Source organism: Dryas octopetala, chromosome 8 (assembly GCF_963921425.1).
Source record: "Dryas octopetala chromosome 8, drDryOcto1.1, whole genome shotgun sequence".
NCBI classification, from domain to species: domain Eukaryota; kingdom Viridiplantae; phylum Streptophyta; class Magnoliopsida; order Rosales; family Rosaceae; genus Dryas; species Dryas octopetala.
Genome location: NC_141373.1, coordinates 688,538 through 712,642, shown reverse-complemented (window position 1 = coordinate 712,642; position 24,105 = coordinate 688,538). Strand labels below are relative to the sequence as shown.

The 24,105-nt window shown below is 38.1% G+C and overlaps 5 protein-coding genes across 5 annotated transcripts; 2 read left to right on the top strand and 3 right to left on the bottom strand.

Moving 5' to 3' along the window:
* Positions 1-1,248: 1,248 nt before the first annotated feature.
* On the bottom strand, positions 1,249-2,853 carry LOC147275625 (rRNA-processing protein). The gene is made up of 3 exons (XM_086254842.1): positions 2,519-2,853; positions 1,930-2,033; positions 1,249-1,809 (listed from the first exon to the last, which is right to left on the bottom strand). Exons 1-3 carry the CDS (start codon positions 2,700-2,702, stop codon positions 1,522-1,524), a joined length of 576 nt encoding a protein of 191 aa, XP_086110968.1. The 5' UTR covers positions 2,703-2,853; the 3' UTR covers positions 1,249-1,521.
* A 1,358-nt stretch (positions 2,854-4,211) lies between these two features.
* Positions 4,212-5,667, bottom strand: LOC147275624 (bidirectional sugar transporter SWEET9-like). Its single transcript, XM_086253968.1, has 6 exons — positions 5,619-5,667; positions 5,405-5,441; positions 5,078-5,288; positions 4,823-4,984; positions 4,608-4,727; positions 4,212-4,499 (listed from the first exon to the last, which is right to left on the bottom strand). The coding sequence occupies exons 1-6, from the start codon at positions 5,665-5,667 to the stop codon at positions 4,212-4,214; spliced, it is 867 nt and encodes a 288-aa protein (XP_086110094.1).
* A 3,968-nt stretch (positions 5,668-9,635) lies between these two features.
* Positions 9,636-10,330, bottom strand: LOC147275623 (glycine-rich RNA-binding protein 7-like). Its single transcript, XM_086253627.1, has one exon. The coding sequence runs from the start codon at positions 10,281-10,283 to the stop codon at positions 9,828-9,830; it is 456 nt and encodes a 151-aa protein (XP_086109753.1). The 5' UTR covers positions 10,284-10,330; the 3' UTR covers positions 9,636-9,827.
* A 963-nt stretch (positions 10,331-11,293) lies between these two features.
* LOC147275622 (aspartic proteinase nepenthesin-1-like) lies at positions 11,294-12,834 on the top strand. The gene is made up of 2 exons (XM_086253966.1): positions 11,294-11,927; positions 12,014-12,834. Exons 1-2 carry the CDS (start codon positions 11,294-11,296, stop codon positions 12,832-12,834), a joined length of 1,455 nt encoding a protein of 484 aa, XP_086110092.1.
* Positions 12,835-19,527: 6,693 nt separating this feature from the next.
* Positions 19,528-21,068, top strand: LOC147275621 (aspartic proteinase nepenthesin-1-like). Its single transcript, XM_086253964.1, has 2 exons — positions 19,528-20,161; positions 20,248-21,068. Exons 1-2 carry the CDS (start codon positions 19,528-19,530, stop codon positions 21,066-21,068), a joined length of 1,455 nt encoding a protein of 484 aa, XP_086110090.1.
* Positions 21,069-24,105: the final 3,037 nt, after the last annotated feature.

Sequence of the window (24,105 nt, the reverse complement as noted above, 5' to 3'; positions counted from 1 at the left end):
AGTTAAAGTTGCAATGCTGCTGCAGCAATAGCTTCAGTGTGCAATATGTGGCCTGGCCAGTGGCCCCCCAGCCCTTTTGGATTTTTGTACAATATTAGTGAAACTAGAATGTACAACTCAAATTCTTGTTTCCCAAAAACATGAACTGGTGACTGACTAAGTGCCTAGGTGGAAAGGTAAAAACAAAAGCCAAAAGGGTTGAAACTGAATTATTGTGGCATCCAACTATCTTTGCTGCAATTCCTCTTCTCAGTCTCCCAACCCAAGCTAGGTCTAGCTCATTTCTTTTCTGCCCATTTGAACTAAAAGTCTCATTAGGCTTTGAAGGGTTGCTCCAAACTTGGACTCTGAAGTAGCCTTGCAAGCAACCTTTATGGATATTGAGGACCCATCTGATGACCCAGCAGAGAGCCTCCTACTGTTCATAGAGTTCATTGTATTTGTGCCTATCTGACGAGTGATGTCCCATCAACAATATTTAAGATGTGTCATAACAAACAACATGACTTCGTTATGCAAATCAACTATAAACCAAAACAAGACTTCCACATTAGATATGGAATCCGATGCGACATACAAAACCTGAGTAGGAATTACAGTTAGCTGTATTTAGTCATGTGCAATCAACACTGCGCAGCCCACGAGCTTGGAGATAAACTTTCCCGGGAAATTTCAAACATAAACTAATGTAAGAAATTAATAGTAACTTTCCAAGAAGACTTGACTAGAAAAGAGGTTAAATACCGGATCAAGTTTCTGGCTTTTGCGTACGTCTGTAACTTTCACCATTTTGGCAGAGAGAATTGCTGCCGAAGCTGAAGCTAGCTTCAAGTTTGGTGATGGGAAAGATGATTTTCTCAGAGCTAGATGAAGGCGGTTTGAATCTAATGAGATTTTTAATGGCAATTGTTATAGCTCTGATACTCATGATCATCTGCAAGCCACCTCCAAAGTACCATCTAATTGCTGTGCAACGCATCTGTTGACAGTTTTCGGATCGAAAATTTCGACACTGGTTTGCTTCATGTCTATCCCAGTTTTTTTGTGTTGAGTATGTATGTGTTAGAGAGCGTGAGTGGTTATATAACTGAGCTTGTGTTTTGCTCGGTGTATGAGGCACGAATGAAAGGTTTTGCGAAATGTTTATTCCTCTGCTTATACATGGTAACAGAATCGTAATGAACAGACTATAAAAGCGCACTACAGGGCACCAGCACTAGACCATTAGTTCAACCACATGAGAAGAAGTAAATAAACAATACATGTCAATCAGAAGTTTTTAAAGACCAAAAACAATACATAAGCAATTTAAGTGTCCAGTTGTCCGCAGCAAATGATAAAAAAACTAAAACAACAATAACAAGTAGAGAACCAATTTGCCACCTTAACAATATCAAAATTGTTTTGTATTGCTCGAGGAACTAAAATTACCCTTAACGAGCTCAATTGAGTTGAGTAATTCAAGCAGAGACATTACAATTATCGAAAAATCAAACAATTCGGGATTTTCAAACACTACGTTTACTTTGTAGAACCTTGAAGAGTCTCCAACAGATGTTCAATTCTGTACTTCATCAGAGGCTGACCTTTATGCGTTTTCTTCAAGAACTTCTCCCTAAGAGCCTTCCTCCGAGCTTCAGACTTTTCTCTTTCTTCCTTCTTTGCCTGAATAATAGCCTCTCTCTCCATTCTTGCCTTCTCTTCCTCTGCATGCTTCTTCTCATACAACTCTACTAAATTACGTGTACCATGCCTCTTTCTCTTGTTATTCTTACTCATCTTACTACCATCTTCAGTTTCATTCTCCTCCTGCATCAGCCACAAAAATGACATATGACATATTTCAATTGGTTTTTTTAACATGCAATTCTTGTCACAAACTGTTTTCAAAGAGAAACTAAAAATCAAATAAGTGGTATCATGTCAAACCTCAAGGGGTGTTGAAGCTGATGGAAGATCACTCTGCTGTTGCTTTAGCGACTTCTTATACTTGTTCACGTATTTGGCATTCTTGTAGAACTCTTGTTGTTTCTCTGACAGAAAAAAAAAAACCTGTCTGTTAAAACGGTATAATATGGCAAAAGAGAAAGAGGGGTTTTATTCCCCAAATCCACTATCATAACAAAATATTCAGTAATCATTTATTGGATATTCAGATGTATTTTCTTCCCTCTTCTCATTGGAATAAAATTTGAAACTCAAGCCATTACCTCCAATTCCCATTAAATATAATGATTCATTGATCACAGAATAATCTGTTTCCAATCAAAATACTTTCTTACAAAGCAACAAAAACTTTTGCATTTATCTTCATACCCAGTACGTTTCAAGTCCCACTAACACATATAAATCATTCCCAACAAGAAAAAGCAAGCGAAAAATATATAGACATGAAAATATTGAAGCAGAAACGAAGAAAACAAAAATATTGAAAAATAAATACTAAATCCCAGAAACTAAAGAGCAAAAATTGATCAGAAGTATGATGAAAATGCAATAAAAGGCAAGGGCTTTATACTTATCAAAGCTGGGTTGAAGTAGCTGCTGTTCTTTGATTTCGCATTAGCGAAGGCCTCGAGTGAAAGACCTTGCCCACCCAATCTCCTCATGTTCTTCTTCATGCCATTCTTCTTTTTGTTGATCGATTTTGAGCCGTCTGATTTCTCTCTGTTTGCTTCGTCCTTTGAGTTTCGATTCTTCATTTTTTGAGAGGAGTTGGGAGGATACAGAGAAATTGATTACGAAATTTGGTCGGTTGGGTCGAAGGAAGATTAAGGAAGAAAGGGGACGAATTGGAAGCCCTAATTTTGCAGAATGCTGTACGCCGCGTTTAAACTCAACTTTCAGTGCGAGGTGCTCTGTGTTTCTAAAATCAGTTAAAATATAGAAACAAGAGTTCTTTATTAATAAAATAAAGATTTTAGAAAGAATCTGTTAAAATAAAAATAAAAGATTTTGATTTTATTATAAATATAAAAATTTCAACAGAAATTCAAGTGATAATAACATATTCACTAAAAATATTTCATTCAGCATATGGTATAGAAAGTTTCTTATTCCTTATAAATAAATGAGACACAAACTACTTTTTTTTTTTAGTACATGAGAGGAAGGAGGGTTCGAACTCAAGTGTGTATGTGAGAGCGATTATCTTTGGCCAACTAAGCCAACCTCATTTCACAAACGCGCACACACACAAACCACTGTATATATGAATAAAAAAAATATTGATTTTGAAACTTATTATCCATCACAACAACAATTTTTTTCTGATATTCTAGTTTATAAAGACTATTTATTTATGTGAAGGTGTATTGGAACTCAGCTAATATAAAAAACAAGATAAGTTAAATTTAAGCTCAATATATTTTAAATTCAAGTTTGAGCATGATGGTATTCAATTTGGCTCGATTCGATTACATCAATCATAATGCATTTACAATTGCCAAAAATGCTCTTAAATTAAGCCTTAAGAAATTTATTTGGGAAACACTTAAATATTCTCATATGTAATCCCAAATAATAATTTTGTCTATTTATTTCAAAAGGCGCCTAAAACAATGTTTTTAATTATTAAGTAGACACTCTCAAGCATGCCACAACGAAAGGATGCATGGTCCTCAATGTGGAACTTCCAACTTTGGTTAATATAATTGTTGCAACTTGCAAGTGACTAAATTTATGTAGTAGAAAGATTTTGAACTTTTTTGTTTTTTTTTTTTGGGTTTCTTTTTCTTTAAAGCAACATGCTTGTGTTTCCTATGAATGTCTATCTAGTTAGTAGGTATATTTGCACGCATTAATCAAATTCGATTAGATTTTCTCCTTTCTATTTGCAGTCTGTAATTACTTAGGCAAGAAAGCCCACATGGTAGAATAAACCAATAATAGCATTAGCAATAACACAATCATGAAGAATCTGACTTACATTTTTTTTTTGTGGCTAATATTTTGTGTACATTCAAAGCTAAGTATCCATTCAATTACAAAAAAAGAAAAAGAACAAGTATCCTTCAATTATTATTTTTTTTCTTACAATCATAAATAGTAAATACTAATCTAAATTCAACACACTTAATCCTTAAATGTAAAAATAAATATCGATGCTATTCCAGTTTGTGATGTTAAGAAAATCAATCCTCTTGTGCAAAAGATCCGAGTTGTTTGCTTGTTTGTGCAAAACCCCTCCTCTAAGCACTAGGCATGCATAGTCACACAATTGACTCATCACTTGGCTCAGTGGTTGCATCACAAACCCTGCTATTATTATTTGTCATGCAGATGCAGGCAACCTCAGCTTCAGAAGAATCAGAACCAATATTCTTCTTTGTGTCCTCTGTTTTAAATTGAGTGTCACTTGCTACAATATCAACTGCTGCAATTCTGTTTTGGGTCTCATTTAGACTAAACTCTGGTAAGATGGCTTTCTTGGTGTTCTTGTAGCACAGGTACATAATCATCTGAGCAATCCCAAACGTAAACCCCAAGATGTTGGGGGACTAAACATGAAAAAAAAGAAGGGCAAATAAGTAAATTAACATAGTGCATATATGATCATGTTAATTAGTTAGTACATGTATAAGAGGTGAAGGAAGCAGAAGCTGTACCGCTACAAATAAATCCTTGATCAAAAGGCCATAGAAGAACCACATCACAGCACATAGGGTTAAGCAGAATGACAGAGGGAATGACATGTATTCCACACTCTTCGTTTTAATAACTAGCCTCTGAAAAGTAATTAAAACATAAATTATGTTTAGAGAATAGTCAAAATCTAATTTAATATAATGTTTGGCATAAAGTATATGTTAAGCTGGTTTACCATAATACTGAGAGGAGCAGCAAATACACAGACAGAGAACACAACATTGATCCACCCAACAATTTTAAGCCGCACTGGACCATTTGAAAATTGGTATGTACAAACAATGATCAAACCATAAGTCCCCAAATTGAACAGTATTATCAGCTTTGTTGTGTAAATCTGCAAATTAAACCACAAACAAATGAATTAATATTCATAAACTAAGATCATGAAATTAATATTGTATAGGGAGAGAGAAGAGAGTATAAGTACCCTGGCATTTGGTGTTGCATATATCATGTACACTATGAGGTATATGGTTTCTATGACGCAGCCAATGGAGTTGATGGTGATGAGCATTAAAGCATTGATCTTGAGGAAGGCATAGTATAGCATTAGCATGGCACTAAACAGTGACACTGAATAAGGTATTGATTGGAACCCATCTGTTGATTTTTTCTTGAATATCCTATAAAAGGTTGGTCTGCATAAAAAAAAGGAAATACACAAGTTAAACAAGAATTCAACATGGTACGTAATAATGAAATCCCACATACATGAAGAGACAAAGAGACTCAGAGAGAGAGAGAGAGAGATTACAGTGGAGCTAGGTACACAAGGAAGGCCATGATGGTACCTATACAAATGAGAAACAGAAACATATTAATTAAAAAGAGAGAAAATTTAGAGAACTGAAAAACAAGTGAAAGATTGAATTAAAGAGGAGAAGAGAAAGAATCAAATATTAATATTGGAGAGAAGTTTGGTTTATTAGAGAAGATAGAAGTAGCTAGCTATAGCTATAGGTAGGTACCCAGAATGCCAAAAACAGAGGCCAGGTCATGAGAATTAGGAGCTGCCATTAATTCTTAGGAGGGTGAAGCTCTTGAAGCTTTGAGGCTTTGAGGGCACTGCAAAGACTCAATAACTCAAAGACTCAATGAGCTTGCTATGATTCTTGCATTGAGTGCATTTATATACCAGAGCAGAAAAGGGCAAAAAACAAAACCCAAAAAAAGAAAAAAGAAAAAAGAAAAAAGAAAAGAAAAAGGTTCAGGTTGGGTCTGAGCTGTGAACAAACTGCAATGTATGTGTGAATTTGAATGTTTCGTGGGCAACAATTAATGAGCTGGGAAGTAGCAAGCTTGGAGCCTCCTTCAATTTTCCTTTGCTCCTATACACATATAAAGTGTTAAACGGTTTCGGTTTTATACATACAAATTTATTGTGCATATACACAGAATGTATGTGTATGTATGCAGTGTGTAACCACAATATTGCTTTTGCAGTTTGCTTACCAATTGCAAATTGGCCTGTCTTACTAGCCTAGTCTTCTTGCATGAACCACAAGTCTCTTTTGGTCAACTTACAACCATGTGGGACCAGAGCAGTTTATAAACTTTATATTCCCCCAATTAACTGGTGACATAATATAAACTTTATATACCCAATTGACACTTTTGAACCATGCCTTATTTAATCCTAACTTTGCTAACAATTTATATATACATAATGGTATGTTCAAAACATTGGTTTTGTGTGCTAGCTACTTTGTAACACACCATATGGGGATTGACAAATCAAGTTGCCAACTTATAGTTAATGCAACCCAAACTAGTATTATGTATGCATTTAGATTTTCTGTTATATTTGTTTTTATTGGTTTTAATTCTAGCAATATATTGCAAATGAATAATGCTATACTTACCACATTTTTATACTTTCTCACGTGTCATTACTTTATTAGACAAAGTTTTTATTTTTATTTTTGGGTTTTTATTTTTATTTTTTAGTATCTAATGTATGAATATCATGTAAATTGCCACATAATGTGGTATAAAAATGTGAGATATCTAGCAGACTAGCACTATTGATTACAAATTTAAGAATTATAAATCCGTAAATGTGATTCCACACATCCAAAAAGTGTTGAGTCTACTTTCTAATTTGCTCTCACACCTTTAAATATATAATATAAATCTAGAATTTTTGTGAGTAATAATTTGTATAATTAAGAGTCTATTAATTATGATGTTCATCAGTCCATGCCATGTTAGCTATAAAAATCAATACGTACAAGTGTACAACCGATTAGCCACAAGAATGATACGTACTCTGCAAAGACATGAAATAATTACTTAATTTCTGATTGCTTAGTATGGAATGGTAACCTTAATTAGGTAAATTAATTGGCATATTGCAAAGCTACGTACATAAATATAATTGGAGCATGATGAAATTGATGCACCATCTAACGTGTGTATGTATATGGCTATTAACTCTTAGACTCTTAGTCATCCACATCCTCTGTTCCGTACTAATTATTGAAAAACCAACACTAGTAGCTGTTTCTTGAAATGTTTAGTGCTTTCCAGATAACGATACAGTTAAAATGGAAATGCCCAGAACACAAGCAAGTTATAAGCCTTTTGGCTTCTATCAACTTGCAAGGTTTATTACTTTGTTTGAGTCACTAAACAAAATAAAAAGTCTTTTCATTTTCTCCATTTTATTGGACAAGATCCTAAATTCAAATTATGAAAAAAAAATATATATAAAAAAGTAGAAAACTAATTAACATGTTTTGTCAAAGATCGAGTCAAGACCTGCGTTGAGATGAGAATAGGAGACCATGAACCACGTCTTAACTCACAGGTTGAGGTCCTTTCGAGTCTCAAAACAGGTTTGCTTTCTAAATTTTTTCAGAAAAAAAATGTTAGTTTTCTTATAATGACCATCGTAAATGACTTAAGTAGTGATTATTTTATGAAAAGATTAACCACTTTGCCTTTTCTTTTTGATATTTTAGGTGTTGCCTGTTTTACATCTAATGAACCATCCCAAAACGACTAAAGTTGTGATTATTTTATGAAAAGATTAACCACCTTCTCCTCCTTGCTCAGTTAGTCAGTTATGGACTTGGTTTAAATCTGAATCATTCTTGTTTTGTGATGTTTTCGTATACATATTTTCTTACACTTTTCCCTTTTTGGTGGGTCTTTTTAGATTTTCCTTATAACCTTAGTGCACCTGCAGTTGCCTAGAACACACTAAAAATGTAAAAAAGGCCCTCCCTATTGCAATTTTTGTTACAACTTACAACTTACAACTTACAAGTGCTAATTAATTAAGTTTATTAGAATTGTTATTGAAGTTGGCTTCATATTCCAGCCCCAAACCCTAGCAAAGAAGCCAATGGTCATCTCTTACCTCATGAAGATTAATCTATTTGAGAGCACGAATGTACCACCTACTGCATTTCCCTTTAGCAATATTGATTTCCCACTTTCCCTCTTGGTTAATTCTGCTTAATTTAGTGTTTTTGTTTCATCTTTTGCTTTTCATATTGTTATTGTCTAGGGATATAATGGGTACAAGGTCATTTGATTACTTTATGTGGTAAACAAATAATATGTCACATCACAATTCATATCGTGCAGTGCACAAATCATAACATACACAATTAATACGATTCATAATCAACTTATTTATATTTCATTTTCCAACTGCTTAAATACTTTTTAGGGTCTAATTATATTCTAAAAATTGAAATGATGGATTTATTCCTATGGTGAATTTTGATTTTGACTTCGAGGACAATGACCAGTGGAGGATGTGTAAATGTGTTATCACCCCACAGAGTTTGATTGTTGAAACACAATTCCCTACTAATATTCTACTTATGTTCATCAGGATAAGAAACTTGGATAAAAAAAAAATTTGGGTAAGAAAGTGATAGCTGATATAGTGATATATATCTTCTTTGTATGCAAGAGAGCAATTAATAGTTTGGTCTCGTTTTGACTATTGAGACAGAGACAAGGGATTCGTTTTGTAAATGCCAATATTGAATGGTTTGAACTTTGTTGGTGGGAAACTGTCATATGCATATACCAGAAGTGATGGGTTTATACTAAAAGGACGCCACTTCTTCATACCTTAATAGTAAAATAATAAAATTTGATATTTTTTTTTTTCAGTTATTATAAGTGGTGTGTTAAATTTGACCACTGTAGGGATGTTTATAATTTTATATAATAAGATGTAACACTTAGAATGCCTAATATGAGATTTTATATTCTCCACATAACCAGTATTGAAACTGTGAAACATAGTTGTGCAGGAGGAGTCCATTAAAGACAAAAGTTTCTCATGGGAAGATTAATTCAAACTCTGCCATGGAAAATTATATATGATGCAGACAAATAGCTAGCATAATAATTTCAATGAACATATATAAGTCTACACACATATAGCCTAACCTTTTCTCTCCCCTTTTCTTCCTTCTTTTTCTTTTAAACAGTAAGTGAATTAATGTCCTTCAACATATATAAGTCTACACCGATGATAGTACTTTGAGCCATTTTGGTATGCATACTAAACTTGGTCGTCCTTTCCTTCACTGTACATACATATTTTTCAAGACACCTATATATGCATTATATATGAGTATGGAAAGGAAGAAACATTTTAGTATGTACATCTATCAGACACATGTCTTTACACTGCTAATATGAAAATTTGATCAAAAAAGAAAACTGCTAATGTGGAAAAGTAATGATTTTTAGGGTTCAGGCCAGGCGAGTCGACCATACTTGTTCCCATATAATGAGAGCAATTGATTTTGTTTGCATCCTAGCAAGCTTTTTGCTTCTATGGAAGCCAAACCCAATGGGTTGAGCATGGAACTCATACACATTCACTCACCAGCATTACTTTGAAAATAATTAATGCTGATCTTCTAAGCATTCATAATGTTTGAGGCTGACCAGAGTGGCAAGAATGGCATATGAGACTGGTACTCTAATTTTAAATAATGTGTGAATTAATGTGCTTGAAGAACAGCTAGGAAACACTTTTTATTTAAATGGAACCACTAATACATGAAAAGTAAGATAACATAGTGATCATCGATCAAAATCATAGAGCCACGAACACACAACCACAACAGACCAGACCAGATCCAACCCGCCAAACCCTAAACATCACATAACAACACTAAACCCAACCCTCAAACCCTAATTTAACTCCTCCAGTTGCCGCCTTCAGATCCACCGCCACCTCTTGAGTAGCGAGATCCACCGCCTTCACCACCGTACCCACGCTCGCGGCCACCACCGTATCCACCGCCACCACCTCCGTATCCACCTCCACCGCCTCCGTATCCACCACCACCGCCTCCGCGGCTGTAACCGCCTCCACCTCCGCCACCGCTGCCGCGGGACTGAGCCTCGTTGACGGTGATGTTGCGGCCGTCGAGGTTCTGGCCGTTCATGCCTTCGATAGCGTCCTTCATGGCCTTGTCGTTGCTGAATGTGACGAAGCCGAAACCCCTGGACCTGCCGGTCTCGCGGTCGTTGATGATCTTGGACTCGACGATCTCACCGAAGGGAGCAAAGGCCCTCTCGAGCGCTTCGTTGTCGGTGGCCCAGGCGAGCCCGCCGACGAAGCATCTGAACTCGACATCTGCTGAGGCCATTACAAAACCCTAGAAAAGGAATTTAGGAGAAAAAAGAGCGGTGAGAATGGGAGAGACCTCAGTTAGGTTACAAGTTTGGTATATATACACAACGAGTTGGGCCACTACTGGGCCTTTGAGGTTTGGGCTCACTACGAGTGGTGAGAATGAGGCCTGTAGTTTTTTGTTTGTATATGATTATATATTTCTACCCCCACAAACAAAAAGATCATTAGGTGAAAACATTTCTAAATTGAGGGAAATTAAAGGAATTCTTTTAATCTTTTTAGTTTTCCTTAATTTTAAGAAAATTTAATTGAAAGTTTTCTATTTTTTAATTAGTGTTGGTATATAGGGAAAGATTTGATAGACAATTTTCTTTGGGTTATTACTTTTCGTCCATCCCATTTCGGTATGCATGCATATACAAATTTGGTACATACATTGCATATACTGATATACATGCTTATTATTAAAATATTAAGACACATATTTTAGTATGTACATTAAAACACACCCCCTTCTTCCTTTCTTCACTCTCTCGATCATTTTTTGAATGCATGCCTTGTATCGATCTTTTATCTCTCTACATCTACATCTTTATCTCTCTTTTTTTGCATTGTTGGGTAGCCCGGTTGAAAGAGCCGTAGAATTACTCACAATGCACCCAAGTTCAATCCCCATTTCCCAACTCAAAAAAAAAAAAAAAAAAGACGTGTCTTTGGACTGCCAATTTGGAAACATGTATGATTTTGGCTTGTGTGATATCCATTTTTCTTAGGTTATGTGCTAATTTGGAAAAATATATGATTTTTTTTCCTTATAAGGTTGGAAAAAATCCAATTATAGAATCAGGCTAGCTTTGTGAGATAAGTTTAATTGGCAAACTAACTAAGGCCATATCTGTGTTTTTGATTCTCATATCTCATATACTCCTTATGTGACACTAATGAAGCTGCTACTATATAAAGCACCCTCCTCCAATTCATTTTTGAAAGCAACGAATCTCAATTTGTAGTGACAATAAGGTCATGGTCCAAATGATGATCACATCAGTTGTTGTTTGCATCTTATCAAGCAGCTTGTTGCTGCTGTGGGGTGCTACTACTAGTACTATGGCTGCAGCTGCAGCCAAACCCAATGGCTTGAGCATTGAACTCATGCACATTTTCTCACCACAATCGCCTCTCTACCCTGGCAATATTTCTGAAGCAGAACAAATTGGTAGACTCATAGACCAATCCAATGCCAGAGCCAATTATCTATCTACTACCATGGCCTTAATGGCATCACCACAGACTGTTCAAAATCAAACTACAAGTTTAAACCCTGAAATGATTCGTCCCCGCTTGGAATTTTACCCTTTTGGCACTTACATTGTGCAAATCGGCATTGGCACATTCCCTGCAGCTCCCTTCCGCACAATCTACTTGTACATCGACACCGGAAGCAGTCTCTTATGGACACAATGTGAGGATTGTCGGAAGCCTCGCAACCAGTGCTTTGCTACCAAGGATCCTCCTTTCCCCAACTCCAAGTCCATATCTTATAAACCTCTCTTGTGCAATCGCCACCCGTTTTGTGTACTAAACCAATGCATTGATGGTTTCTGCTCAAACCGAATGTCCTACATGGGGGGCACCTCACTCACTTCCATTCTCGCAGGTATATATGATCACAAATTTCATCATTCGTCTTGAAATTTTGGTGTTTTCAGATGCTCGATATTTTAACACCTTGGTTACTTGCAGGTGAAACATTCCATTTTTTGTCAACCACCGGGGCATCCGAGGCCATTAATGGTATAATCTTTGGTTGTGCTTTTGACATCCGTAACATACATTTTGGTAAGTTTGAAGACTATAAGATAACCGGACTATTGGGTTTGGCAAATTCTCGTGAATCCTTTCCCCTGCAAATCCAAGGTATTAGCAAAGGAGTATTCTCATTCTGCCTATCACCAAACAGAGCGGCCCAAACATATCTAAGGTTTGGTAATGACATACCCAGAACGGCAGGCCTAAGAACAACACAACTAGTCCTCCTCCAAACCGTGCCCTACTACTTTGTAAACTTGTTAGGCATAAGTGTGAATGGACAAAGGCTTCAAATAGACCCATCCCTGTTTCAAATAAAAGAAGGTGGCAGATCAGGAGGGTGCATTTTGGACAATGGTAGCTCATTTACTCTTCTCATTAGGCCTGCTTACAACGCACTATTACAGTTTTTGAAGCTGTATTTTTTTAAATTCCCAAGGTTAATTAAAGCGACTGCTCCTCCGTCGTCCCAGTTAGAGCTGTGCTATACATGGTTAGGACTGCCTCATGGGTACAACGACTTACCTACTCTGACCTTTCACTTCACGAATGCCAACCTTGAAGTGAAACCAGAAGCAGCATTCACAAAGTTTGCAGCTGCTCAGCGTCAGAATGACTTTTTCTGTTTGGCCATGTTGGCACATAATACTCAGACTCTTCTCGGATCATTTCAGCAATCAAATTATAGGTTCATATATGACCTTTTCAAGGGGGCATTGCACTTTGCTCCTGAGGATTGCTCTAGGAATTCTTGAGCTGGCTACCTACCTTCAATGCTGCCCTCTTTCCATCTATTTGTATTTGAATTGCCTTTTTGGTTGAAAATAAATAAATCCACTTTGGATCGTTTTACAAATTTATAGTGTTTGGCTTCTTGTTTCTGCAGAACTAAGGATTCCTATATCTTTTACAACTTTCGTAATTTCATTAAGGATTCTTGGTGGGATAGCCTAATGAGGAAATTATGTGATTGTCCCCATTGATTGATACAACCTTGGCCTAACTTCATTCTTTGGTCATGCTAATTAATCAAAGTAAACCTATGAACCTAGTTGTCTAATCATATAAGGTAGATCAAATTGATCTCTAGCTAAATAAACTCGATGTTCAAGCATTTAGTTGACAAATTTCAGGACCAAAATACAGTTTCTAGGCCAAAAATGTACAAGTTCTGAGGCTCAACTTGAAAGACCCGCACCACCCTCTCTAAAATAATGTCATGTTCGGAAGATCACGAAATCCCACCTGGGCAGGTCTCATAAAGCACAGCTTGAGTCGATGCTGACATAAGATCATCGAGAAGCCAGAACCATCACGAAAAAGGTTCAAAAATGCCATTTTGATTATATCCTATATTGAAAAATGAAATGTTGAAAGCACAAAAAATCCACTAGTTTATTGCCATACTTGTTATTATTTGCCATTGAAATACCATCTGCTAGCTTGAATTAATGAATGAATCCTAAGAAATAAATAAGAAAAAAAAATAAAAATTCTGAAGGTTATAGCCTGAAAGTATCTGCTCAGTACAAACTGACAAACAACGTGTTTAGGGTTTAATAATTTCAGCATATTTCATTAATCACATAAAAAAGGTATTTATACCTGTACAAGTGAGGGTCTAAATAGCAAATACATCTATTCCTATAATTACAAGAAAACCCATATAAACTAGGAATTTAACACTCCCCCTCAAGTTGGTGCATAAACATCACACATGCCCAACTTGATAAGTGAACAATCAAATATCCTACTCGACACAGCCTTGGTAAGAACATCAGCCAGCTGGTCTTCAGATTTCACAAAAGGGAACTCAACAATCTTAGCCTCTAATTTCTCCTTAATGAAATGACGATCAATTTCCACGTGCTTCGTACGATCGTGTTGAACCGGATTATGAGCAATCTCAATCGCAGATTTATTATCACAAAATAACTTCATAGCGACCTTGGGTTTACACCCCAAATCTATCAACAACCTCCTTAGCCACAGGAGCTCACAAATACCATTTGCCATACCTCGGTACTCCGCTTCGGCACTGGATCTAGACACCACCTGTTGTTTCTTACTTCGCCAAGTAACTAAATTACCACCAACAAAGGTGAAATACCCAGCTGTAGACCTCCTATCATCTGCTGATCCTGCCCAATCAGCATCTGTAAATCCAATAACATCCAAATGGTCATGTTTACTAAATAACAACCCTTTACCTGGTGCGGATTTCAGATACCTCAAGATACGTTCAACTCCATCCATATGCAATTTCCGTGGGTCATGCATGAACTGACTCACCACATTAACAGCATAGGCAATGTCCGGTCGAGTGTGAGCTAGATAAATTAGTCTCCCCACAAGTCTTTGATATCTTCCTCTGTCAGTCGGAGCAGAATTGTAGCTTTCAAACAACTTATGGTTCTGCTCAATAGGAGTTGCAGCAGGCTTACAAGCCAGCATACCTGTTTCTGTCAAGAGATCAAGAACATACTTTCTCTGGGACAAAAAAATCCCATGTGAAGATCTCGCTACTTCAATCCCAAGGAAATACTTCAGGTTACCTAATTCTTTCATCTCAAACTCAGAAGCCAGGTAAGTTTGTAGCGAGGCCATCTCCTCCTGATCATCTCCTGTCAAAACCATATCATCCACATATATAATGAGTACAGTACGCTTGTTACCTCTTCGTTTAATGAATAGTGTATGGTCTGAATTACTTTGTTTATAGCCTGCAGCTTTCATTGACTTGGAGAACCGTCCAAACCAGGCTCTAGGTGATTGCTTTAGGCCATACAATGCCTTTCTTAGTCTGCACACCATACCAGACTGTTCTAGTTCAGGAATTCCAGGAGGAGGATCCATATAGACCTCTTCTTCAAGATCGCCATGCAAGAATGCATTCTTGACATCAAACTGAAGAAGAGGCCACTCCAGATTAGCAGCTAGAGACAACAACACCCTCACAGTATTCAACTTTGCTACTGGAGCAAATGTCTCCTGATAGTCAATTCCATAAGACTGAGTGTACCCCTTGGCAACCAACCGAGCTTTATATCTCTCTATGGAACCATCAGCTCTATGTTTAACCGCATAGACCCATCTGCATCCCACAGGTTTCTTCCCTTTAGGTAACTGAACCAACTCCCAAGTTCTATTTTTCACCAATGCCTCCATTTCTTCTGCCATTGCCTTAGTCCATCTTGAATCTGCTAAAGCATCCTGCAAATTTCTTGGGACAGATACAGAAGATAATTGATGCACAAATGACTTATATGACTCGGATAGCCTATGCGTAGACACATGACTATTTATAGAGTATTTGGCTTTGGCATTAGGATCTGGTTCATAAGATGTAGGTGGAATACCTCGGGTTGACCTATGTGGAAGCTTATACCTAGAGGTGTCAGGCTCAGACTCAGATTGGATACTCAAATCACCAGAAAAAGAAGGGGAAATAGGATGTACCTCATGAGACGCTTCTGGAGAAGATTGTATCAGTGGTGAAGTATGAGGACTGAGAGTTGTACTATCATCAAACAAACCTCCAAACACTGAAGAGTCAGAACGATCACTGTCACACTGCACCGCCGAGTCTGTAGGTAAGCAAGATTGATCTACCAGAGGAGGTATTTCACCCACCATACCCACTGAGCGCTCGATACTACATTGCTCGTCCTTTTTGTCCTGTAACCTGAAACCATTGAAAAACTCCATATCTATGGCATTCGACCCTTCACCAACGTTCTCCCCCTGAAGGGAAGATGCGGAACACTCATAAAAAAATTGTTCCTCATGAAATGTAACATCCATAGAGACATAGAACCGACGAGATGGAGGATGATAGCACTTGTATCCTTTTGTAGCACGACCATAGCCAACAAATACACATTTCAAAGCTCGGGGCTCCAATTTGGTACGTTGATGCCCATGTAAATGGACATACACAACGCAGCCAAACACTCGAGGTTCCAAATGCAAAATAGACGGAAGCTCACAAGAGTCAGCAAGGACATCCAATGGGCGCCGAAAAACGAGAACACTAGATGGAGTGCGGTTAATTAAGTACACGGCTGAGCTAAGGGCATCGCCCCATAAGAAGGTCGGTACCCGACCGCCAATCAACAATGATCGAGCAACCTCTAGTAAGTGTCTATTCTTCCGTTCAGCCACCCCATTCTGTTGGGGAGAATAAGAACAAGATGTCTGATGGATAATGCCATGTAAACCAAAGTAATCTGTCAGTCCTTGGTTAACATATTCACCACCATTATCCGAGCGGAGAATACGAATCGAATGATTGAACTGAGTTTTCACCATTTTATGGAACAATTGGAATACTTCACATACATCACTTTTATGATGAAGAAAATAAATCCAGGTCATACGCGTGCAATCATCTATGAACGTGACAAACCATCGAACGCCATTACAAGTAGCAAGAGGGGCAGGTCCCCAAACATCAGAGTGAACCAAACCAAAAGGAATTCCACATTTATTATCATTAGAAGGAAACACTATTCGGTGACTCTTAGCCAACACACAAGTTTCACATTGGAAATCCTGGAAATTACAACCACGAAACAACGAGGGAAATAACCTCCTTAGATAACTAAACGAAGGATGACCCAACCGCTGATGCCAGAGCCAGATCTTCTTCTTATTCGCAACTAACTGAGTACCACTAACATGATGAGCCTTACTTACACCATCCAGACCCAAAGTATCACCATCCAGATAGTACAAGTCCCCATCTCTCCTACCACTGCCAATCCTCTCCTTGGTATGAATATCCTGAAAAATACAGTGAGTAGGAAAGAAAACAACAACACAACCACGAGATGCAGTTAGTTGACTAACAGACAATAAATTGCAGTTTAAGGACGGAACAAACAAGGTATTACACAAGGTAAGAGACGAAACAGACACAGTTCCAATGCCAAGGACTGGAGAAGACACACCATTGGCATTAGTAATGAATGGTTTAGGACTACTAGATGACAAGGATTGGAATGCATATCTATCACAAGTCATATGATCGGTGGCACCTGTGTCAATTATCCATGTATTTGTACAAGAATTAACAGGAGTACGCAAAGCACAATAAGATATACCTGACTTAGCAGCAAAAATAGAAGTATTGACCAAATTTCCCTTACTCAATTCAGCCTTCTTGCCATCAGTCTTGGAAGAGTCAGCCATGATACCAAATAGCAATTCAACTATGGCAAATACCAATTCTAATACCAAATAGCAAATAGCAAATATGGCAGCGGAACCAAATAGCAAATATGGCAGCGGAACCAAAAAGAAAACTAATACCAAAGACTGATTTATAGCAGCGGAACACGTCAGAATGTACCAGCCGTCGTTCAGTCAACAAACTGATTCAAACAAGTCAAAAAACTGATTCAAATACGGTGGTACCAGCCGTCGTTCAGTCAACGTCGCAAGAAGCAGTGCACAGTAGTCGCACAGCGGGTTGGCGTCGTCGAGCAAGCGGGCTGACGGCGGGTTAAGTCGCTGGCGTCGCGCACGGTGGTCGCACAGCAGGTTGGCGTCGTCGGGCAAGCGGCTGGCGTCGCGCACGGTGGTCGCACAGCAGGTTGGCGTCGTCGGGCAAGCGGGCTGACGGGGCGTCGCTGCTGGTTGACTGGGCGTCGTCGGGCAAGCGGGCTGGCGGCGGGTTAAGTTGCTGGCGTCGCTGCTGGTTGACTGGAGCAGCAGAGGACGGTCGGCGCACAGAGAAACAGTCGGCGTCGACGTCGTCTGGGCTCAGTAATCTTTCGTCTGCCAGCAGCAAGCTACCGTACTGGGCTGATGAAGATAGGTACAGGAAAAAAAACTGATAGTTGTTTTTCCCTCAGCAAGCAGGTGGATACCAAAGTCACGCAAGGAACAAACAATAGAGCAAGATTAATCCCAAGCACACAGCAATAAGGATTTACACAGAGATTCCCACGTAAGGAACAAGAAAACAGATCAAGATCAACCCTAACACACCACCAAAAACCTAAGTCTGACGAATAGGAGTTTGGGTGGCTCTGATACCATGACAAACAACGTGTTTAGGGTTTAATAATTTCAGCATATTTCATTAATCACATAAAAAAGGTATTTATACCTGTACAAGTGAGGGTCTAAATAGCAAATACATCTATTCCTATAATTACAAGAAAACCCATATAAACTAGGAATTTAACACAAACTTCTCTTGATCTATTTCTGATTGGACTCTCATATCTGTTAAATACCACATAAATTATGCCATTTTAAGAAGTTGAAAGGTGATGTCAACTAAAAATGCATCAAAACAGGAAAGTGTGTTCATAACCCCTGCTAATGAACCATGCACTATTTACCGATGCAAATAATTTTCAATAAGAATCAGAATGTAATTGAAATGTGACATTGAAGCAGGTGTGAAACTTCATACAGAAGTACACAATGCTTATGGCATGCTGACAGATGCTTCAAAACTGGTTTTTCACTTCTACCAGTAAGAAGAAGATGATGTGTGAATGGGAGGAATGCAAAGTATGTGTCATTGTCATAATTACTTATCATTATATCAATGATTCATCTTAGCAAAACGTCCCTTAATTCTTGTCCTACTTTCTGCCCGAACCTTATTCATACCTGATGTGCTTATCATATATACCTGTTTTTTTCCAAGTAACATATGTCACTTACCAAGGTCTGAAGATAATAACAAGATGATGTGCATGGCACATCAAGCAGAAATGGAGGTGCATAAATAGCTAGGTTAAGTTGACAACTAAACCGACATCATAACTTGATGTGAATAATATCAATTCAGGCCTGCTAGTCAATTCACTACTCATAATGATGTTGGTATCAGGGTCCATATAGTCATATCCAACCATGGATAAAAAGAAATCATAATTTCCCCCAAATTCTGAACTTTTCTATCAATCAATAGGGACCTCAAATGACCCCATAAAAGTTCAACGGTTTTCAAATATAAATTTAGGCCTTAATTATTCTTCCTCTTGCCTACTTGCATCAAACAAATTCCAAAATTTTATGAAATGTTCTAAAAAATGTAGAATCTGAACAGATAAACATATAAAACTTCAGAATTAAAACACATATATTTTAGTATGTACATTAAAAGACACTTGTCTTTGGACTGCCAATTTGGAAACATGTATGATTTTGGTTTGTGTGATATCCATTTTTCTTAGGTTATGTGCTAATTTGGAAAAATATATGATTTTTTTTCCTTATAAGGTTGAAAAAATCCAATTATAGAATCAGGCTAGCTTTCTGAGATAAGTTTAATTGGCAAACTAACTAAGGCCATATCTGTGTTTTTGATTCTCATATCTCATATGCTCCTTATGTGACACCAATGAAGCTGCTACTATATAAAGCACCCTCCTCCAATTCATTTTTGAAAGCAACGAATCTCAATTTGTAGTGACAATAAGGTCATGGTCCAAATGATGATCACATCAGTTGTTGTTTGCATCTTATCAAGCAGCTTGTTGCTGCTGTGGGGTGCTACTACTAGTACTATGGCTGCAGCTGCAGCCAAACCCAATGGCTTGAGCATTGAACTCATGCACATTTTCTCACCACAATCGCCTCTCTACCCTGGCAATATTTCTGAAGCAGAACAAATTGGTAGACTCATAGACCAATCCAATGCCAGAGCCAATTACCTATCTACTACCATGGCCTTAATGGCATCACCACAAACTGTTCAAAATCAAACTACAAGTTTAAACCCTGATATGATTCGTCCCCGCTTGGAATTTTACCCTTTTGGCACTTACATTGTGCAAATCGGCATTGGCACATTCCCTGCAACTCCCTTCCCCCCACTCCACTTGTTCATCGACACCGGAAGCCCTCTCTTATGGACACAATGTGAGGATTGTCGGAAGCCTGGCAACCATTGCTTTGCTACCAAGGATTCCCCTTTCCCCAACTCCAGGTCCAAATCTTATAAACCTCTCTTGTGCAATCGCCACCCGTTTTGTGTACCAAACCAATGCATTGGGGGTTTCTGCTCAAACCAAATGTCGTACCAGGGGGGCACCTCAGTCCGTTCCATTCTCGCAGGTATATATGATACCAAATTTCATCATTCGTCTTGAAATTTCGGTGTTTCCAGATGCTCGATATTTTAACACCTTGGTTACTTGCAGGTGAAACATTCCATTTTTTGTCAACCACCGGGGCATCCGTGGCCATTAATGGTATAGTCTTTGGTTGTGCTTTTGACATCCGTAACATGAATTTTGGTAAGTTTGAAGACTATAAGATAACCGGACTATTGGGTTTGGCAAATTCTCGTGAATCCTTTCCCCTGCAAATCCAAGGTATTAGCAAAGGAGTATTCTCATTCTGCCTATCACCAAACAGAGCGGCCCAAACATATCTAAGGTTTGGTAATGACATACCCAGAACAGCAGGCCTAAGAACAACACAACTAGTCCTCCTCCAAACCGTGCCCTACTACTTTGTAAACTTGTTAGGCATAAGTGTGAATGGACAAAGGCTCCAAATAGACCCATCCCTGTTTCAAATAAAAGATGGTGGCAGAGCAGGAGGGTGCATTTTGGACAATGGTAGCTCATTTACTTCTCTCATTAGGCCTGCTTACAACGCACTATTACAGTTTTTGAAGCTGTATTTTTTTAAATTCCCAAGGTTAATTAAAGCGACTGCTCCTCCGTCGTCCGAGTTAGAGCTGTGCTATACATGGTTAGGGCTGCCTCATGGGTACAATGACTTGCCTACTCTGACCTTTCACTTGGCGAATGCCAACCTTGAAGTGAAACCAGAAGCAGCATTCACAAGGTTTTCAGCTGCTCAGCGTCAGAATGACTTTTTCTGTTTGGCCATGTTGGCACATAATACTCAGACTATTTTCGGATCATTTCAGCAATCAAATTATAGGTTCATATATGACCTTTTCAGGGCGGAATTGCGCTTTGCTCCTGAGGATTGCTCTAGGAATTCTTGAGTTGGCTACCTACCTTCAATGCTGCCCTCTTTCCATCTATTTGTACTTGCATTGCCTTTTTGGTTGAAACTAAATAAATAAATAAATCCTCTTTGGATCGTTTTACAAATTTATAGTGTTTGGCTTCTTGTTTCTATAGAACTAAAGCTTCCTATTTCTTTTACAACTTTGGTAATTTCATTAACGATGCTTGGTGGGCTAGCCTAATGAGGAAATTATGTGATTCTCCCCACTGGTTGATACAACCTTGGCCTAACTTCGTTCTTAATTTGGTCATGCTAATTAATCAAAGTAAACCTATGAAACTAGTTGTCTAATCATATAAGGTAGATCAAATTGATCTCTAGCTAAATAAACTCAATGTTCAAGCATTTAGTTGACAAATTTCAGGACCAAAATACAGTTTCTTGGCTTGGGGGTCAAATATGATACTTTGATTTATCTGCTGATATGTTCCTATGAGAGTGAGATCAGTGGTTCTTAACATTGCCAGGCAAAAATATTTTTGACCACCAGGAAGATCTCCAAACGTGTACAAGTTCTGAGGCTCAACTTGAAGACCTGCATCACCCTCTCTAAAAATGAAGATTTAGAGGGCATACCTCTTCCTCGGAACAGCCAAAGTTATTTTTCTCAGCCTAACAACAACCAAAAAGAGGTGTAAACAGCAACTTAAAACAATAGAGTGGATACCATGAGATGTTCATGCATGCAATAGACGACATTTCATTGTGCAAACCCAACCATAATTGAAGCTAAAACTGAATAAATCGTCTGCTATGCATACTTTTAGATATACAAAATGAACATCCATCACAAAATATCTCCGTTTATTTTCTGGATTTCAATGTAATACATCAATCATATAGATGCTTTAAAATAATCACTACTTGGAAGCTGATATAAGGCTGAAATTAGAAGAGTATTACATGCATCATGCATGCATATGAAAGCCTCCCCACCCAAGGAATACAGTCAAAGAGGACAAAATCAGGAAAGCAGAAATTGCAGCCCTCAAAGGCTGCTAATAATGCAAGATGTTACTCCTTTGCTCAATTCTTGGGGAACAAAGTGATTGATGTAAACTAAAAATGTAAGTGTAACACATCAAAGTACTTTAGCCACCATGAAAAGTGTTCTGTATTCTTGTTGTCACTAACACAATCTCACGCTGCACACATTGAAAACAATGATAGAATTATAGAAAGTCAAGAATAATTAGTGTCTCCTCATTGAGGATCCCTGAATAAAAAATAGGGTCTTTAAGTCTCAACTTTCCAGCATTAAAAATACAATAATGCTATACTTACTACATTCTTATACCACTGTAAAAGATGGTGGCAAATCAGGAGGGTGCATTTTGGACAATGGTACCTCATTTACTCTTCTCATTAGGCCTGCTTACAAGGCACTAATACAGTTTTTGGAGTATTATTTTTTTAAATTCCCAAGGTTATTTAGAGGGTCTGGTCCTCCAGCGTCCAAGCTAGAGCTATGCTATAAATGGTTAGGGCTGCCTCATGGGTACAACGACTTGCCTACTCTGATCTTTCACTTCGCGAATGCGGACCTTGAACTGAACCAGAAGCAGCATTCACAATTTTTGAAGCTGATAAGTGTGAGAATGACATTTTCTGTTTGGCCATGTTGGGACATGATACTCAGACTCTTGTGGGATCATTGCAGCAATCAAATTATAGGTTCATATATGACCATTTCAAGGCGGAATTGCACTTTGCTCCTGAGGATTGCTCTAAGAATTCTTGACCAAGCTGCTACCTACCTTCAATGCTGGCCTCTTTCCATCTATTTGTACTTGTATCGTCTTTTTGGTTGAAAATAAATAAATAAATTCTCTTTGGATCGTTTTACAAATTTATAGCTAGCGTTTATGATGTTTCCCTATATTAAATCTTATCTATTCTTAGGGGTTGAATCTTTCGCCTTCAATTTTCCTTTCATAATTTCGTCCATTCATATTCATTTAAGCAGAAGTTAATGGTTCAAAAATGCCTTTTTTATTATATCAAATGCAGGACTAATGATCAGTGAGATATCAGTTCCAGTGTCAATGACAGTCCCACGGTTGTTTCCACCACGAACGAAAATATTTCTGAGCATACCAATTACCAAGTCTTCGACCACCAAGACTTATGTCTACCAAATTCAAGTAGTAAGGGACTAGATTTCCATATTGCAGCAAACTTGTTGTGCATAAGCTTTGTCTTTGGGGAATGTCATTGCCAAAACGTAAGAAAGTAGAAGGGGCATGACCTGCATTGCCAACTCGTGGTATGCAATATTAAATTCGACCACTCAGTCCATGTGCTTGTAATTGGCTTACTAGGGAATGTTCACCCCAAGCTGATCCCATTATTCCTGCTATCCAATTGCCCGGATGGTCAAAATTGAAGCCAATCTGGTCTTGTCCACAGCCAAAAATTAGCTGCACAGTTTCTATATAGCCACTGCCTAAGCTTGAACCAAAAGTGAAGGTATTGCGGGCAAGTATTCCGTTGGCAGATGACCCATCATTGTAAGGTTGATGGTATGTGCAAACACCACCACTGCAAGGGACAGTTGTAAAGGTATTTGGGAAAATGATTTGATTTTAGTTGAAGCAATGGTGGAGTGATTTTCTGCAGTCTTCGCATTGTGTCCATATGATGGAGCTGCCTGTGTCAAAGAGTAAGAAGTATGGTATGTATCGCGGGGATCTATTCGAGAATGAGCCAATGCCTACCTCAACCATTAAGGAGCTGAAGATACCATGTCTATTGATTTGAACCTCAGCCCTTACACGCAGAGTTTGAGGACTTATGGTTTGTGAGGTGTTGTTGCTGTTTTTTGTGGAAGAAATGGTAGAAATGTATTGTGCTTGTGCTTTGGAATGATGGACAAGTAGTTGGATGGTTTCGGCATAGGTGAGGTTGCCTGGGTATAGGGGTGACTCTGGGGAGTCGTGGTGGACAAGCCTCATGGTTAAGCCATTGCTGGGTTTTCCAAATGCAACACTGAATAGAAACAACTTTGCAGA